Below are 18,010 nucleotides of genomic sequence, written 5' to 3'. Positions count from 1 at the left end.
ACTGCATTTCTCTAAAAGCAACGTTAGCATACTGATGTCCAACCCGCGAAAGTGCAGAGTTACACATACTGTCACGCGGCTTCTCTGCAGCGTGAAACTAACCAAGAAAAGGTTTTCGCTAAACCTTGTAAGAGCCGGAAGCAAAAAAAAAAAAAGTTTTCGGCCACTTCGACCACCTCACGCGTTTCGCAAGGTTAGATTAGGTTAGGCCTGTAAGACATCTTATCAACACTGACATCCTTCAGAATCTTTAATACGCGCAAACTGGTCTCTTATTCAAACTCAACGCCTGAATTTTCCTATTTGTAATCATCGGCAAATTTCGCCATCCTGGCGAAATAAAATAATCTTAGCCGCTCATAAAAAAATGAATAAAACGACCTGGTATGCGCGCTTAATGGTATGCGCGCTTTTAATGTAACGCCGAAATTATGTATAGAGGGTCCACGCCACCCTATGCCAGCTTATAGTACCGATATAGCGGCAATGCTTTGAACATAACAGCGTTCTTTATTAAAGCACAGCTCTTTGCCTACTTTCCCGGGTTTGGCGTGGCCGTCTGGCTTCCATGCGCTGTTGGATCGGTCGCTATCTCGGCGGATATATTTGTGGATATATATACGAATGCTATATATGTACGCCGAATGAAAATACCAGCCAACTGGCTTATACAGGGTGTCCCAACTATCATGCACCAAGAATTTAAATTACGCAAATGCCACGTAGCTGAACGTAACCTAGGCAATGTTGTTTGCCGTCGCTTGGAGATGCTCAGATTATTTTTGCATTCCGCCTAATTGCATATTAAGCCTTAATTAATTCTTCAACTTCTCAAATATTATAGTTAGATAAAAATTGTGAATGAGGAAATTGTAGAGCAACATGACAAACTCCCGATACAGCTTTCTGATGCTCAGTACGTGCTACATAAGAGTGTTCTTCCGAGCGTGAAAGAAGCCCGCGAATACACGCAATATTGCCGGTCGACTGGCCGGTCCAGGCACTGTGAGTGTCAGTGTCAGCCAGCAACCGAGACACTCACGTAATCACGGCCCGGATGTTCGTCGTTTTCTTCCACGTGCCACGGAAAAACACAGGAGCGCGTCTGCTTCAGTAAAACTCTTACAGAAGTTTCATAGGCTTTCTTCTGACGTACGTCTACAGCACACACTTCCGGCGGCTCGTCGCAATGCAAGTTCAAAACTCCCGCCCATTTGCTCAGGCGAGCTGATTGGCGACGCAAAGGGACATGGCACATGAGCATGGTTGCACAGCCGGCTTCAAGAATCTGACGTCAGGGTCTCTCCTGTTTTGTTTCTTTCCACCATGAGCGTGACACAGGATGAAAGTAAACAGAATTTAACGCGTCTCCATGAGTTATAAAGCATTTAATTAACCACTTTACTAAAGCTTAGCTTCATATAGATTTCAATATGTGTATTGGATCTGTAATTTTCATTTTTCAGGCTTTCACTCCCTCCTCTCTCTCAATCTATAACCCTTCGTTGTGCAGCAGTATAACAAGTGCAATGACCGCGATATTCTACCAGGTCAGACATAATGTGCACCGATGACCAGTTGCAAATGAATGAGTTGGAGAAAAAAATGAAAAGTTAACAACAGGCGTTCTGCACTTTCCAATGAACAGCAACGTTCCTCCAATCAACGCAAAGTGGCTTTCTGCATGTGCTATAAAAAGCTTCGGAGAGTCTGTTGCTAACTTGTTCCATCGCGACCAGGCAACTTCTCGCCAAAGTAGACACGACACTCGGAGTTTTGAATATATGTTAGCAGCTTTTGCTTCGTTTTAACTCTAAACCTTAACCAACTAGCCAGAGTCAACACCTCACGATAACCATTCTCTATTGGTGAACGTGAAACACAGCAGTAAAAACAAAAGTAAAACGAATAAAACAGCAATCACAGAGTGCGAAGTGATGAGTACAAAAGACTAGCAATGCTACTAATAAAATACCGAAATCTAGTCGTAAAGGACGATATTATTAGACGCAGAAGCAATATGCGTAACATGTGACGCTATGTGGTTTAGAATAAAATCTTAGAATAAAAGTGTATCAAAAAGAGTGGTAAATGGTCGATGTCTAATACACAAAAGCTAAAGATATGAGAATTCATGAGTATATAAGGAGAACAAGTATCCGGCAGTCGTGGCGATGGGCACACGCCTAGTACCTCTATCGTCTCTGCCCTCTCTTGGGTATCAGATATACATTTCGCGCATAGCTCTAGAAATAATGTCATGTATGCATGTGCGCGTTTACATATTCAGTTAGTCGCGTAAGTGACAAACTAAATTAGCAGTTTTTTTTTTACGCAGTCATACATTTTTCTGTCGTTCTTATACTGAAAATGTATTACTTCATTGGTTGCTGGTTCGAATTAAAACAAAACTTTAAAGAAAAGCTGCTCTCGAAGGCAGTTTTCCATCAATACCGAATGTAACTCGCCTTTGGCGGCGGGCGCAGCACTACATCTGGTTGAACGAATGCGACTCATTATTGGCGACATTAGTACAACCTTTCATGATAGGTACAGCTGCAGAATTGGGGTTGAAGGGTTAAAGGATGTGAATGATGTTCGAAGAATATTGTCGCCAAATAATTTTTTGTGTGGTTGCCTATAATGCTTATTAAATTTGCAGGCGGTATCGCCTTTCTACCCTGAGTAAGCACTGAGGTTTTTCAGGATAGCGTGTGTAAGCATTGTTTTCCGACATTTGGCTCCTACGAAGCAGCATGGTATACCGATTACCGAATATGTGTGGGGAGCCTACATGCAAGTGCTCCCTAAATAGGAGGCGTTCCCATTGGTTTCGCAAAGTTAATTTCATTGCAATAACAGTTGTCTTTTTATACCTCCTTGGTTATACGCACACCCCATCAAAAGTATTGACAGTATCTCTCGACGGGCGAATCGTTGATAACGATGAGAAGGTTTAGCAATACCGGGTATTTCGCGAAATGCGTCCGAAATTGCTTAAAAATAGGGAAGAGGAGATAATTAAAATATGACAGCGAAGCTGTTAGCCTCTAGTTGGTGGGGACCTTTGGCGGCGGCGTCCTCAAGCACACACAAAAAAAAGAAAAAAAAAACTTCAGCGATTGAAGCGAAAAGTGCAAGCGGTATCACGCATGCAACATACAGCACATTCAACCAATACCTTTTCAGTATATGGCTTCTATAAGCTGAGAACTTTATAAGCTGACAACCACTGACAACTTTTAGTATCTCCTTTAAGCTGTAAATTTTTGTCTAGCTTAGTAGCAAGCGTTGTGACATTTGCACAACATCTGTATTTCATTCAAGCGTGTCCACGATACCATGTTAGCTCTTTCCCTCTCTAACCGATTCGTCCGTCTGTCACCTGTACGCAGAAACTATCATCATCAGCAATGGCTCGAGTGTCGTCGTCTCCTCCCACAGCTGGTTCGTTCGCGCCCCTCGGCGCAGCCACGCGAACGTGCTCGTGCCACTGCTCCTGCGTTCGTCGTCGTCGTCTTCTTCCACAGCTGGCTCCGTTGCCACTCATCATTTCGGCGTAGAATTTCATTCTCTTCTGTCGTCGTAATGGATAGGCCGAGTTTATGGGGTATGAGCCAATGCTTAAGAGGGTATGAGCCATTCATTATTTTACGTGACCGACAGATTTAATTTTGAAGAATCGCAAGCGGCATTGCGGCAACGGCGGACTGCGGGCTTACCGTCAGTGACGTCGTTTTCTCCGTCGCAGCCGAACGTGTGTTTAACCTCATTAAGAAACACAAAAACGTGAAGAATAATTGAGAAATACTTTAATGTAGCGTCGGGATGAACCCAGTGATAAACACAGGGGCCGCACGTTTCAACTTCGCCGGTTAATTTTATAAAAATGGCTATTGAGATGTTGTTGGCATATTGTTGAGGAATTGTTGACACAATATCCTTTCAATAATCCCTCAATAGTTATTGAACGTACACAACAATACCTCAACAATAAAGTTGTTGAGCGCTTCACAACAGTAAAGTCATTGACTAATTGTTGTTGACATATTGTTGAATAATGTTGAGTATTATTGAGAATTGTTGAGCAATATTGACATTGAATACATATCTGAAACACACACACGTAGACGTGTGTGTGTTTTACAGATATATATTGTTTTATTGTTCACTTAATCACCACTAAATATATAGAGTGTCACATAACTTGAACCAAAGGCCTATCTCTCGAGTCGTAACTGGGGGAGCTTGTGGCAAGACGACGCTGTCGTAGGCGTTCCGCTTCGTTCGTCCTAAATTCAGGGTTGGCGGCTCTTCGCTTACGTTTTTCCTGGGCTTCGGAAGCCGTCACGCTAGAATCAGCATGCTAGAATCGGACGACAAGCTTCGCTTACGTAAGCAAAGCTTGTCTTCCTATTCTAGTAAGCGAAGCTTAATTGTCGTCCGATTCTAGCATACTGATTCTAGCGTGATGGATTCCGAAGCCCAGGCGAAACGTCAGCGAAGAGCCGCCGACCCTGAATTTAGGGCAAACGAAGCGGAACGCCTGCGACAGCGTCGTCTTGCCACAAGCTCCCCCAGTTACGACTCCAGAGATAGGCCTTTGGTTCAAGTTATGTGGCACTCTATATATTTAGTGGTGATTAAGTGAACAATAAAACAATATATATGTGTAAAACACACACACGTCTACGTGTGTGTGTTTCAGATATATATTCAGTGTCAATATTGCTCAACAATTCTCAATAATACTCAACATTATTCAACAATGTGTCAACAACAATTAGTCAATGACTTTACTGTTGTGAAGCGCTCAACAACTTTATTGTTGAGGTATTGTTGTGTACGTTCAACAACTATTGAGACATTATTGAAAGGATATTGTGTCAACAATTCCTCAACAATATGCCTACAACATTTCAATAGTCATTTTTATAAGGGTTAACCATATGTACGTTTTCGTTTTTTTTTCTTTATTTCTCTTTGCTCAAATTCAAAGGGACAGATTTTTGAGCGTGTTGGCGTGGTTTCAGAAACTTAGGGAGCGTTACCGTACAAGGACGAAGTAGGAGAAAACAGACAGAACGTAAGTCCACCCGACTCTTGGTCACTCCACCTGCATGGGCAGGTACCACTGCCTTTAAGGTTTTTATCATCATCATCAGGACATGCATTGTACTCCCAACTGTCCATTGACTCCCTGTCCACGTCCTGTAGATCTGTTTGAAATAACTCTTGGAGGAAGGCTGACGACAGAAAATACCCATTTTTATTCAATAAAGTAAGTCAATCAAGGCGTCAATCACAGGCAACTGCAATCAGTCAGTCAGTCAATCAATAAATCACTGGCTCACCGTTCACTGCTGACGTAATCTCCCACTCGCACGTTGTAACTCTCCGGCACAGAGTCCCCGTCGAGCGCCCACGTCACTTGCGGCAGTGGGTTCCCCGATGCCGCGCACCTTAGCGACACGCTGCTGCCCGGTACCGCCAGAAGCTCGGAGAACACGTGATGCAGCACGGGAGCATCCTCTGCATAACGCGAGCATCCAGTGACAGGAGCGTGAATCAAAAAATGACCATGAATTCCACTGCCCTTTTCACAGATAACGTTAGCACAGTCCCTCAAGTGAGTAAACAACACCCTCTGAAGTCTCGCCTTACCCGTATTCTTGTACTACGTTTAGCATCACTGTTCATTACGGAGGTGGAAAGGAAGTCCACATGCTCAAAGAAGGAGGTATACAAGCAACGGACAGCGGGCTCCTCGGTTCAAATGGGGCAGTACACTCTGCAAAAACATTCACTAACATTCAGTTTAGAACTCGTTCAATGCATAAAAAATAGGAAGCTTCATCTCAGATGTGTTTTTCATGGCCTTTCCCTTCTTAGCCTTTTTTTTATTTCCTGCACTTCTCCGCTTTAGTATTATTTGGCGCTTAATGGTGCTTAAGAAACACTTTTCTCTTTTTAGTGTGTAAGTCGTTACACGTAAAAAGTTTCTTAGAACAAACAAAGCTTAACGTCCCCTTTTTGTACCATTTTCTGTCGCTTCACAACAAACACTCGTTACATGAGGGTGCGGCAAACTCGTCGCCCTTCCTTTTCGAAGTAAAATAAACGGCTCTGCCATAAAAAACCAAAGCGAGTCTGCAGCGCTCCCTAGCCCGATGGCTAATCTGGTTGCCTCGCCTCGTGTTTCCTGCCAAGCTAATACCAAGACGTACTGCCGGGGCAGCCCACAGAACTTGCTCAAAACAAAGTGTGTCCGCCTCAAAGCTCCTAAATTCAATTAACCGCGGCTCGGCGCTACCGGAACACGAGAGGCGATGTTTGGTGAAAGCGAGAGAGGCGCCTCCTGCCGGCTCGAAAGCCTACTTTGCCAGACCGCCTGCCCCGGCAGCGTGGCCTGTTTGCATCAATCGACGCGACCCGGTCGACTGGTTGTGCGAAGAAAACGCGGAGCAAGGGGCGAAGAAAAAGCGCGCCCCGCTCGCCACTGTAGAATTTCCAGCCTCACGTGCGCGTCTTCTGTCGAGTGCGGCAGCTGACGCAACTGCACGGTCTCAAAGCTACTGCTTTGCTTACCTATTACGTGGTGATTTCGCGTTTATAGCCAATAACCTGCTGTAATCCTTGGAAACAAAGATTATCAGGGACAGCGATCTGCGTAGCAAAACGAACAAGTCAGCGTGGCACGCTACTGTAGTACTACGGCAGTCCTCCTACGCCGAAAATAACAAAATATAGATAATCATCAGAGCCAAAGCAGCTATTTATAGCACACCGCCACTGGAACCACCTCAAACTTTAGTCTACTGTGAGTGCTGTGATTGCTTCAGGTAAACAGCATAAGCCAAGCACTTGTTTCCCGAAACTCACTATATTTGTAAGAGAGACAATGCTTCATACCTATGGTGACATGTTGCTTTACCAAAAGTTAGTGTCAATTTTTGAATGAAATGTCAAGCCGAAAATACAAAAATTCATAAGACATGCTAAACAGAGCGCTATGTGCGACCCGTTAGAGCTACCTGAATACACAGCGTTCGTTATTTAGGAAAGGTGGCGATTGTATGGTGGCTGCCCCTTCATTTACCGGCCACAAGTATCTCGAGCACAAAAAAGAAGTGTGAAAATAACAAATACAGTGTTTAGTCCTAGCACCTATCAAGAGCGAGAAGAAAATAGCAGGGATTTAAAGCACCTCACTAATGGTCCCATTTCTATGAAGGCTGGGAAGACGCGTCGAGGGAGGAGAGCTATGAAAATTCGTAGGTGACACCGAACGTCTTTGCCACTGACACAACACATCCATTTCTAACTCGACAATGCAGGCATTATACGCTCGCCAGTCTAAACCATCTGCGCCAAAGTGTCACACCAGTCCACCGGGCATGAGCGTTAAGCCTTGTGTAATGTGAAGGTGACCATGCACTAATGGTCCCAACGCTCGGATGAGCGTACCAGTGGTGCTGTCACGCGAACGAGCAATCTGTTTCTCGCGATCAAGAAAGCTATCTGGCGTCCAGAGCACATTATCAAACGTCTCTTTCGCAAGATTTGGAACACGACGCTAGAGGGGTTTAGCATGAGTGTGTACAGTAGAACGCATAACACAGGCACTAATAGCTGCAAAAAGGCAGAGGTACGTGTAAGCAAGCGTCACCTGTAATTATAAAGAAAACGGGCGGAACTTCAAGTCTAACGAATTTCTTATAACAGAATATATAGACTGTCTCCTCTGCCCAATGGGTGCCTCCTTAGCCACGTCTACGTTTGCAACTTCCAATTCAACTTAACTTTCGGGAGATGTTTCTGTCTTCGCGTGGGTAAACCAAGATGCCTTGATCGTACCGCGAATGCTGATGACTAAATTCTTGGTTCGTCTATGCACAAGACCTCTCTTGCGTAACCGTCCATCGCGACTGACCATTGCCTTGCCGGTCGTTTCATTACCCCGCCGATCACTATCATCGGTGATAGAAGACGCCCGATTGCCGAAAACGTTCTTGTGTCTGATAATCTTTGGGAAGAGGCTAGGGTGTTGCGGAAGGAGAAACTACTGAGAAGGAGAAAATCATCATCATCAGCCTATATTTATGTCCACTGCAGGATGAAGGCCTCTCCCTATGATCTCCAATTACCCCTGTCTTGTGCTAGCTGATTCCAACTTGTGCCTGCAAATTTCCTAACTTCATCACCCCATCTAGTTTTCTGCCGTCCTCGACTGCGCTTCCCTTCTCTTGGTATCCATTCTGTAAGTCTAATGGTCCACCGGTCACCCATCCTGCGCATTACATGGCCTGCCCAGCTCCATTTTTTTCCGCTTAATGTCAACTATAGAATATCCGCTATCCCCGTTTGTTCTCTGATCCACACCGCTCCCTTGTCTCTTAAGGTTAGGCCTAACATTTTTCGTTCCGTCGCTCTTTGTGCGGTCCTTAACTTGCTCTCGAGCTTCTTTGTTCACCTCCAAGTTTCTGCCCCATATGTTAGCACCGCTAGAATGCAATGATTGTACACTTTTCGTTTCAACGACAGTGGTAAGCTCCCAGTCAGGATTTGGCGATGCCTGCCATATGCACTCCAACCCAATCTTATTCTGTAAATTTCTTTCTCACGATCAGGGTCCCCTATGAGTAATTGACCTAGATAGACGTACTCCTTTACAGACTCCAGAGGCTGACTGGCTATCCTGAAAAAGAAAATACTGGTCTGTAAAGCCGTGCATGGCTGCATTTCAATGGGCCAGGCCTCCTTTCAAGAGATATCAAGACAAGAGGGGAGACAAGACTCCCTAAGAAAAAAAAGCATTATGAAGCGTTTGATAAATGCTTTGCGATAAATGAATTGTCGCTCTGACTGGCGCTTCGAAGATGTTTTGTATTGTCTTTTGGCTGCCGGTATGAGTTTCTTTTCGCGTGCATTAAGATTATCGCTATTATTTAGTTTCGAGAATGTTATGAATGTCGTTATACAGAACTTCTAATGTGTTATGGTTGTCGATATGATTGTACTTTCGAATGTCTTATCTATAATGCCGTAACAGCATTTCAATAAGTGAGCTCCCTGGTAGTAAAATGGATACGTCGTCAAAAAAAAATAATAAATCTCGGGCCTCAAGGCAGCACGCGTTAATTCGGTTCACAGCCCGTTCCTCCTCTCACCTCGAACGACAATTTCCGCACTCCCTTGGGCAGAATCGTCCTCGTTGAACGCGAGACACTGGTACACGCCGCTGTCCTGGCGCTTTGCTGAGGCGATGCGCAGCAGGTCACGGGAGAGAAGCTTCACTCTCGCGGTGGAAGTCGAGGGTGCATCGCCGCTTCCGATTCCGTCACGGCCAGAAGATACGGCAAAGAGAGGCTGGCCGTTGTGGGTCCACAACACGCCGTCCACGGGCTGCCCGGATACGCGGCAGCTGACGTTGATGCTTCTGCCGGCATCCACCACTTGCACGGCTGATTCGATGCGAGCAGACAGTGGAGCTGCGGGTGAAAAAGCGTGGTAAGGTAACGCCGTGGTATGCTTATCCCGTCAGTTTTTACTCGGGTATGCACAGCAGCCGATATATTTGCTATCGTCAAGTGGTGGTTATAGTGAAGGAAAGTCGAAGCTCCGGTATCTCCGTGTGGGTAGCACGGACATGGTGCTAGCATTGCTCCAGGTGCACTGGTACTACCAAATATTACCTGGGCCTTCAAATGTTTTTTTGCAGTGTAAGCTGTTATGGGCTCATTCCAATAGCCGTTTCGGGACGCGATGATGTCACCGCCGGTGGCTCCCGCCACGTAACCGCTTTCGCCGGAAACGCAAAAAAAAGCACCCGATTCCCGCCGGGATCGAACCCATCCCCGCTGCGTGGGAGTCGGATACTCTACCACTTAGCCACGCAAGTGCTTGCTATCGGGGCGCGGAAAATACTACTATATAAGACAACCATGCAGGGGGAGACGATTCGAGCCTCCGCCAGTATGGTGGCGCCATCTAGGTAAGATGCCTGCAAAGGCGGCGCGCCCGACCTGCAAGTTGCAGTTCTAAGGCTTGATCGGGCTCAGCAGACTGCTGTGCAGAGAGCATTACAAGCTGCAGCTTGCCGTCGACGCCGGGCGGACAGTTCACATCGTTATCGTCAAAACGAGGCAAACAGACTGGCGCGAAGACCCTGTTGTGCGTGGTGCCCAAATTGGAGCTACTCTTGAGCCGCTCCACCAGCTTATGCTGTGACTGTGCTGCGTGTGCCGCGCAGGCCTGTGATTTTTCTTAGACTCCATGCTGAAAGCGCATCCTCACCGGAAACGATCACGTCCGTGTACACCTGTTCCTGGCCGGCCGAGCTGTTGGCAATGCAGGTGTACTTTCCGCCGTCCTTGATACTGGCCGCACGTATCACCAGTACCGACCCTCCGAACCGGAGCAGCACTCTGTCTGACGGCCTCAGGGCAACGACGTCACTGCCGACGCCCGAACCGGCAGTTGGACCCTTCTGTGCGCGGTCGGTGATACGAAACCAGAAGTATCCAGGGGGAGGGTGCCCCTGGGCAATGCATGGCAGCGCAGCCTGTTGCCCCTGCACCACCCGCACCAGCCTCCGGGTCTCTGTCATGCGAGGTGCAAGATCGCTCACTGGCTCTGCAAAAGCAGCAAGAAAAGTTAGCCAGTGGGAGTACCGCAATAGTAGAAAACGTAAGACAGCGGGCCTGGGGAGAAGCATCACGACCGTAGAATGCCCCGACTTAGTTTCCCGTTCTAATTTCTCTTTCAATTCGTCCGCAATTCGAGCAGCGTGTTACATAGGCTATCATTAGAATACGTCGTGTAATAGAATCTCAAAACGACCTTTTATTATCTTACAAAGGTTTGGGTCTTACAAGTCTATAGCCTAAATGCGCTCTTTCTGTCTCTTATTCTTTCCGCTTAGTTTTGCTGCGCCATAACCACATTTCAAACACTCACAATGGCTGCTTTTCTTTGTGTGATAACCTCAGCGCTAATAGACTTGGCTTATTGTTTTATGCCTCTAGTGTGTCTTTTGTAATATCTGTCGTGATATTTCATTAGTGCATTTATGTGAGTTGGCTTTACACTTCAGCGTGTTCTGTATGACCTCTGTCGTAAGCTGTCTTTAATGCATTCATGTCACATGACTTCAAGTTTGACTTCTTCAATTTCGCTACCTTTCCTTTGCTCGGTTATGACTTGTTCTTCCATTTCGGTATGTATCTATTCTATCGGAAATGGAGCAGCCGTCGCCGCTTAAGGACGCCAACATGTCCTATGACCATGTATTAAAAAGGGCATTACAAAAAAAATACACCTGGTGCAACTAAGACTCCCAACCGTTTACCTACAAAGAGGCACCAAAACGGTACTCAGTATTTCCCGGCTAAAGCTTTGTGAGGGGTTAACTTTTATTGTAGAAGATCAAAAAACACATTATCTGTCAGCTAACAGCTGGCTCTCGAAATTGCACTGAAGTCAGACTACTTACTTTCTTGAAAAAAAAAGAAAGAAGAAGAATAAAAGCAAGGAAAAGGGGGGAGGGGGGGGCGGCTATTGGTGGCGTTTTCCGTTCCTTGCTCAATTACCTTGAACTCGTGGAACGGCGTTTCCAAAATGACCCACCGTAGGTTGCTCTATGTGTCTTCGTCTTGTACTCTTTGAACTGAACCCTGAATCAGCGAACAGCAAATGGCCCCGAACGACTTCGTAGCTGGATTTTATTTATTTCGAGGTGCGCTCGCTCGAAAACCCAACGAATCACTAGACCCGCCCTCTTTACAGCTCCTCCTCTCCAAGGTATCTATTTAAAGCAGCCACTCGAATCGGCCTCACCAGAGCAGTCTATTGAACGCGCGTCTGCGGCTGATTGGCTCGACCCTGCGCTGCTCGAGAGACGATGGCACTCAACGTGTAAAGCGACTTGAAACTGCGACGCGTGTTATACGTTGATTAAAAGAAGGCTTCGGAACGGGTGCGTCTTTGAATTTCGGCACTAATAATGAGCCTGCTGTTGATGTTATGACGAAGAGTTCAGCACTTTGATAAAACATGACAGTGTTAGCAGACCCGGAAATGCTTTCTTTTTTCTCACAATTGTAGTTATTTCTGTAACTTCAATGAGCGCCTACTCTTCGTTGTGGTGGTGTACCGCGCACAAAAAATTGACGGCGTTATTATTCTTTTGCGCACGTGTCGTACAGTAAAAATGACATTTTTTTCTGTTCACACCTAAACATTCGGCCGATGACGGGGGTGAAATATCATCATCATCATCATCATCATCATCATCATCATCATCATCATCCTATATTTATGTCCACTGCAGGACGAAGGCCTCTCCTTGCGATCTCCAATCACCCCTGCCTTGCGCTAGCGTATTCCAACTTGCGCCTGCCGTACATATACACACACAAAAAAAAACAATATTGTTCCGGCTTGGTGACCAGGGCCAGAATACGGAAAACAAGTTTGTTCATAGAAAATGGCGACAGACAAGTTCACAGGAGATATAACGATAAGTATTGAGTCTTAGGGGCCCCACACGTAATGCAATATTACCATTGCAGCTTGAATTGAATCAGGCAACATCGCCAACGCTACGATTATTTTCATGTTTGACTTATCAGTTACGTACGGAGATAAAACGATGATGCCAGCTTTCTAGAAGGCCAGCCATCAGTGCTCAGTTGCTCTACGCTGAATCGCTTTCTTTCTTATTTTCTTTTTTTTTCAGAAACGCTTGCTTTTCTCTTAACTCACACTCACTACCCAACGTAGTCGTCAGTAATGCCGCCATCTATGCTCATTTTTCTTAGTATAGCGCATCACTTGCTGTTCTTTTGTTGGCGTCGATAACGGCAACAAATTCATTACTGCAATGCGATTATCTTTGGCGAAGGGAACACATCAGTACGCATACATTTTCTGTGACATGCGCGATAAGTTAAGCAATGTAAGGGCAACTATGGCGAAATCCTGATTACTGACGCGACTCCAATCTCGATTTTTATATTCCAAAAACGTTTCAATGAAAGGATAAAACATTTGATTTTTCTCGCCCTTAGAGATTGAAAATGAGTATCGATGGGACATACAACCTCATTTCTTTCTGATTTATAAGCGCGTACCACTTCTGTCTAACGTTTTGTCCTGAAAGTACAAAAATGCAAGACACTGAAATACTTATTTTGTGCTGTCTGTTCCGTTCCCTTCCTTTGCCTGCTTGGCCGTAAGTAACACAACAAACAGTTCTTTAAGCCAAAAATGAGTATCTACAACCCCTCTAAAAGCTAGCTGCACTATACGACATATCAGCAAAAAAAAATTTGAAATTAGCTTAGAAATTCACATAGAAAAAAAGACTCTAAAAGTATAATGAAATCGTTAAGGTGTGCTTAGGCCGGGCATTGAAATAAATACCAGGCTTTATCAAGCAAATGGGTTTTTGTAGTGATCATATAGGTTTAAAAGCAATTGATGAAGACGAAGCACCCGCTAGGGTCTTTCGGACAGAAGATCCAATAAGAAATAAACACTGCCGGAAGGATTTCTGTATCTCAAAATTTCACAAACAGAAAACCGAAACAGAACCGTAACGAGAAAGCTCCACTGAGAGAGTCCGGCGCTTTAGCCTAAAAAAAGGCAACACAGGGGAGACTGGTTGTCAGTGATTAAATATCGAAAGATGGAAGCAAAAAAAAAAAAAATACCGAACATGCCTCGGTTTTCTTTGTGATTGAATGAATGCAAGAAGTGTCTATGTATATAGTTGAAGTGTTACAAAACAATACCGAAGTGTCTGTATTGCGAAAATACTACATTTCCAAAAATTTATTTTCTTTGCTGCGACAAATAAAGCTTGTGACGGCTATATATTGAGGTTGAAAAAGCCGGGCGAAGGTCAAGAAAAAGAAACAGAAAAAAAAATGGAAGCTGCCTTACTTCATTATTGAGTGGAAGGAGCCGTAAGCCTCCCTAAGAGGCTTGGCCTTCTTTTGAACGTGGCCGCTGAGAAATTGATAAAAGCGGCAATTTTGGGCAGCTTCTTCTCAATACAACATTTATATGTGACGGAGCACGCTTTACAGGGGCAAAAAGCACCGGACGGCAACCGGTAGTGACCTCCGCGATTGGAAACGAGAAGGGTTCTGCGAGGAAGTTTCTTACTTTTGCAACAAGAATCTAAAGCACACTGTCCATAAAAACCAGCCGCAGGTCTATTTTGGCGATTGAAGTTGCCATACTGACACTTTTCTTTTTTCTTTCGATTCAACGCACAAAATTGAAGTAGGCGAGTACTCATCATCTCTGTCACCAACAATACAGTGGACGATAAGCGCCTGCGGAGAGAGAGCTTGTTTAAACAATCTGTCGTAATATATTTAGATTTTTTTTAATTTATAGCTCATTCCTTATAATTAGACTATATATTCACGATCGTATAATTGCGATTACTCAAATTTATTTTAAATGCAAACTTGGAGCACAAGGGCAAAACGAAGTTCGGCATTCCGCGACTTGCCGTATTCTTGCTTTTTTTTTTCTGAATATAGAATCGACTCAACGGCCGCACACCTATTCACACCTTCACAGCAACGATGCGGTAAGAGTTGGCTTGCCGAGGTGTTCAACTGGACGTATGATCAATGGGAACTGCAGGAAAAAAATGAGAAAGGTGAGTGAAAACGTTACCCAGGCTAGGCTCCTGTTGTTCACGTTTTATTCCTTTCAAAATTATTCTTTTAACACTAGACAAAACAGCAACTTGGAACAAACCAATAAGCGATGGTTAGCTTGAATTGTCGCCACCTTCCAGCTCCTGCAGTAGTTTGTGCTCCAAAACCAAAAACGTCACCTACGAGAAGCGTACGTCAGATTGTTTCCACGTCTTTTCTAGCTGTAACCGAGAAACGATTCGCAATATAAATGCTCCAGTTCTGTCACAAAACGGAGCCTCCGCTGAGTGCGCCTGCCGGTTCTCTCCGCCCCGTCATTATTTTATGTGTACGTTCGGGTTCACATCGAAATACGGGGTTTCAGTGCAGTAAACGGAGCTGTTTTCGATACTCAGACACCCGAGCTGCGAGGAATCGAATGACCAGTTTCGGAATTCAAGCCTCCCAGTGTACAGCTTTTCAACACTATCAGTGTCCTGTTCCGAAACCTCCGCAAGCGTTGGATACTCGCAGCGTCCAAAGAAGAAAAAAAAAGAAACAAAGAAAATTTACATGCTTCTGCAGACATCTGCAGAAAAAAAAACTTTTCACATAGAGAACCCTAAGAGTGTGCTCCCGTTTACGGAGTGACTCTATACAATTGAACAAGGGAGATCATCATGTGTCATGGCTTTGTTCATTTGTTCCTTTGCTTATTGTTTGCTTGTTTGTTACGCGAAAGTATTTCTTCAGCGCGACGTTAATTTACATCAGATAACTTGGTGCTCTCTTCTGACCAGTTCGTACTTAATTGATTTTTTTTCTCCTACTCCGTTATTCTCTATAATCTTGAACCATTTTCTGACAAATTGCATGTCATAATTAACCCGCAATAGTAAATTATGCGAGAAATTAGCCTACAAAGTATATAAATTAGACCTCGAGAGGCAAGCAGAAAACTCGACGAGATACAACGAAGTGCGGGAACCCAGCTATTTAACGGCTCACTTTATTTCTTTCCTTTATCGGAATGCCAGTAACAAAAGTTTTTTTCCCCTATAAAAAATAATATAAAATATGCAGCTCAAATTTAACAAAATATAGAAAACGCCACAAGGCAATTTATTACGAAGAAATATTGTGAAGGGGAAGAGTACCCGCTTTTAATGTCTGTTTTGAAAAAGAACACTATCATGTTTTTGATGGCCTTGGAAAATTTACCTCCTGTATAGTATTTAACCTTAAAACAACATTATCCGGAAAGACACACGGTCAGTCTAGAGTGATCGACTTACAGCAAACGACTGAACCTAAGTTCGTTAAGCTTTGCCACATTTCAAAGCAGTTAATTGCATCAGGGAAAAAGAAAGAGCGAAAATTTTAAAAAGCCAGGTAAAGTAATGTATTTCTTGATTGATAATGCAATTAAGGAATCCGAGCAGCCTAAGCTGATGAAGGGTAGAAGAGGCGATGGCAATCGATATATTCTATCCTTTGAATCGACAAAAATAGTTTCTCACTGTGAAACACCGAACCAAATTGCCAAATCAGCCAACCACTCTCACACTATGCAATCTAACAAATACATGACAATGAGGCGCATCAACTGCGTAGCAGTTTAGTGGCTTCGTAATTAGCCCACAGATCCAAATTAACCGCCTCTTCGCCTGGCTTCCTTGAGGAACGTGCGGACCATTCAGAATAGGCGCTTGCATTCCTCGGAGAAGTTTGGCTTCGCCCGTTTTCTTTTCTTCCTCTTGTTATTCTAACAAAATTCGCTTCTTCAGTTTTCATAATTAGGGTACATTGAAAGCTGTTACGGAGAGGCTCGAGAGGACCAAGAGAAGTATTTCACATGATGTCAAAATGACGTCCGAGCATATGTGCACAGTCTTCACCATAACTCGCTCCTCTCTTACGCAATGGAGTCTCCATGGCTTGAGTTCTGTGTTGTGGGAGACGGAGCCACAAGCAGGTCCCGACGCCAATGTTTGCATAAAGTCGTTTATACAACTACTACATAATAACTACGCAGTAAATTTGTAGACGGCTGGTTACACAAAACAAAAATGTCAGCCTCAACTGTCGTTCACGCCTACGTAATGCGACTCAAGTGTGGATATGTGTTTGTTTGGAGTTTCCGCCATACTACGGCTTCATCTCGCATGAGAGCATTATGACGCCGTACACCCGGCGTAGTATTCTTATAAATGCTCACGCTGCGATCAATGCGCAACGATTTACCACATGGTATGGGCTTGCGCAAGCACACCACAGCTCGCACCCATAACACACCCCGCCACACGGCAATGGGAGGCAGCGCTGTCCAGCTCCGACTCGACGCACCAGCTCAACCTGGTCAACCAAGCGAGAAGGACCGTTGAGGCTGCTGGACTCCTGCCTGTGGGGAACACCCACTGCAGAGCGGAGGAGCTACCTACGCTCGTGTGCTCTTTTGTATGAAGTTCATTCTCTCTCTCTCTCTCTCTTTACGTAATGCGAACCATTCTTGATTTGTAGACAAGGGTTGAATGAATAATGTAACTTTTAAGCAGCAGCGAACGGTTATGTAGCGGCTGTATAGTGTTTATGTTGATAATAAGTAAAAAATAATGTTTGTAATGGTAAGATAGAAAGCAAAGTATGTAGTGGCACATACCCAATGGTCCCTGTGGCACATAATTTTAGGCTGCACAATCACTGATATAAGCCCACGAGAACGGCGAAATAGGCTCATCCTGGACTCGCAAAATAAAACTTCGTTATAAAAACAAATGATTACAGGCCCCATTACAACATCGTGAATTGAAAGAGCCTGGTCCGCAACAGGGACCACTACATAAAACTTTAAAAAAAATGCTACAGCGCATGAGTTCGCCTTTGTTGCTATAGTGCTCGCTACTACTATCGAATACGTACCAACTGGTTCAATAAAATCAATTAACAATAGTATTTGTTGCTTTCACATACTCACTGTACCATACATTTCCCAGCGATCTGAAGTAGGCTAGTTCAAGCTTCTTGGTAACGATATCATATTGTATTCTTCTTAACAGATGCTTCTAATGAAACTACCTGTTGTGAGAATAGAGAGCCCTGAAAATGAACGTTGCTGCAAAGTCATCCGCAGATATCGAAGAAATTACAATCGGAATAGTACATAGAAGGTTGACTGATTGATGATTAATTAAAAAATGACTGATTAAATTATTCACTGATTGATTGTTTGATTGATTGTGCTGCAAAAAAATATTACAATGTTTTTTTTTAACGAGCACCTCTAAATACACGAGCGTATTACATTACCTATAAAAGCAAGGATTGTGTTCACAGTGCAATTTTTACGCTAG

The 18,010-nt window shown here is 44.3% G+C and overlaps 1 protein-coding gene across 1 annotated transcript in view; it reads right to left on the bottom strand.

Moving 5' to 3' along the window:
• The window catches only part of LOC119448650 (Down syndrome cell adhesion molecule-like protein Dscam2), an 83,033-nt gene that overhangs the window by 19,025 nt on the left and 45,998 nt on the right, over positions 1 to 18,010 (bottom strand). The window contains exons 6-8 of the mRNA XM_049666446.1: positions 10,297 to 10,635; positions 9,171 to 9,491; positions 5,355 to 5,532 (exon numbers count right to left, since the gene is read on the bottom strand). Of these exons, the coding sequence (XP_049522403.1) occupies positions 5,355 to 5,532; positions 9,171 to 9,491; positions 10,297 to 10,635 (838 nt within the window). The remainder of the gene's footprint in view (positions 1 to 5,354; positions 5,533 to 9,170; positions 9,492 to 10,296; positions 10,636 to 18,010) is intronic.

This window comes from Dermacentor silvarum, chromosome 4 (assembly GCF_013339745.2).
Source record: "Dermacentor silvarum isolate Dsil-2018 chromosome 4, BIME_Dsil_1.4, whole genome shotgun sequence".
Lineage (NCBI taxonomy): Eukaryota > Metazoa > Arthropoda > Arachnida > Ixodida > Ixodidae > Dermacentor > Dermacentor silvarum.
The sequence above is the reverse complement of the archived record's forward strand: the minus strand, read 5'-3'. Positions and strand labels throughout refer to the sequence as shown.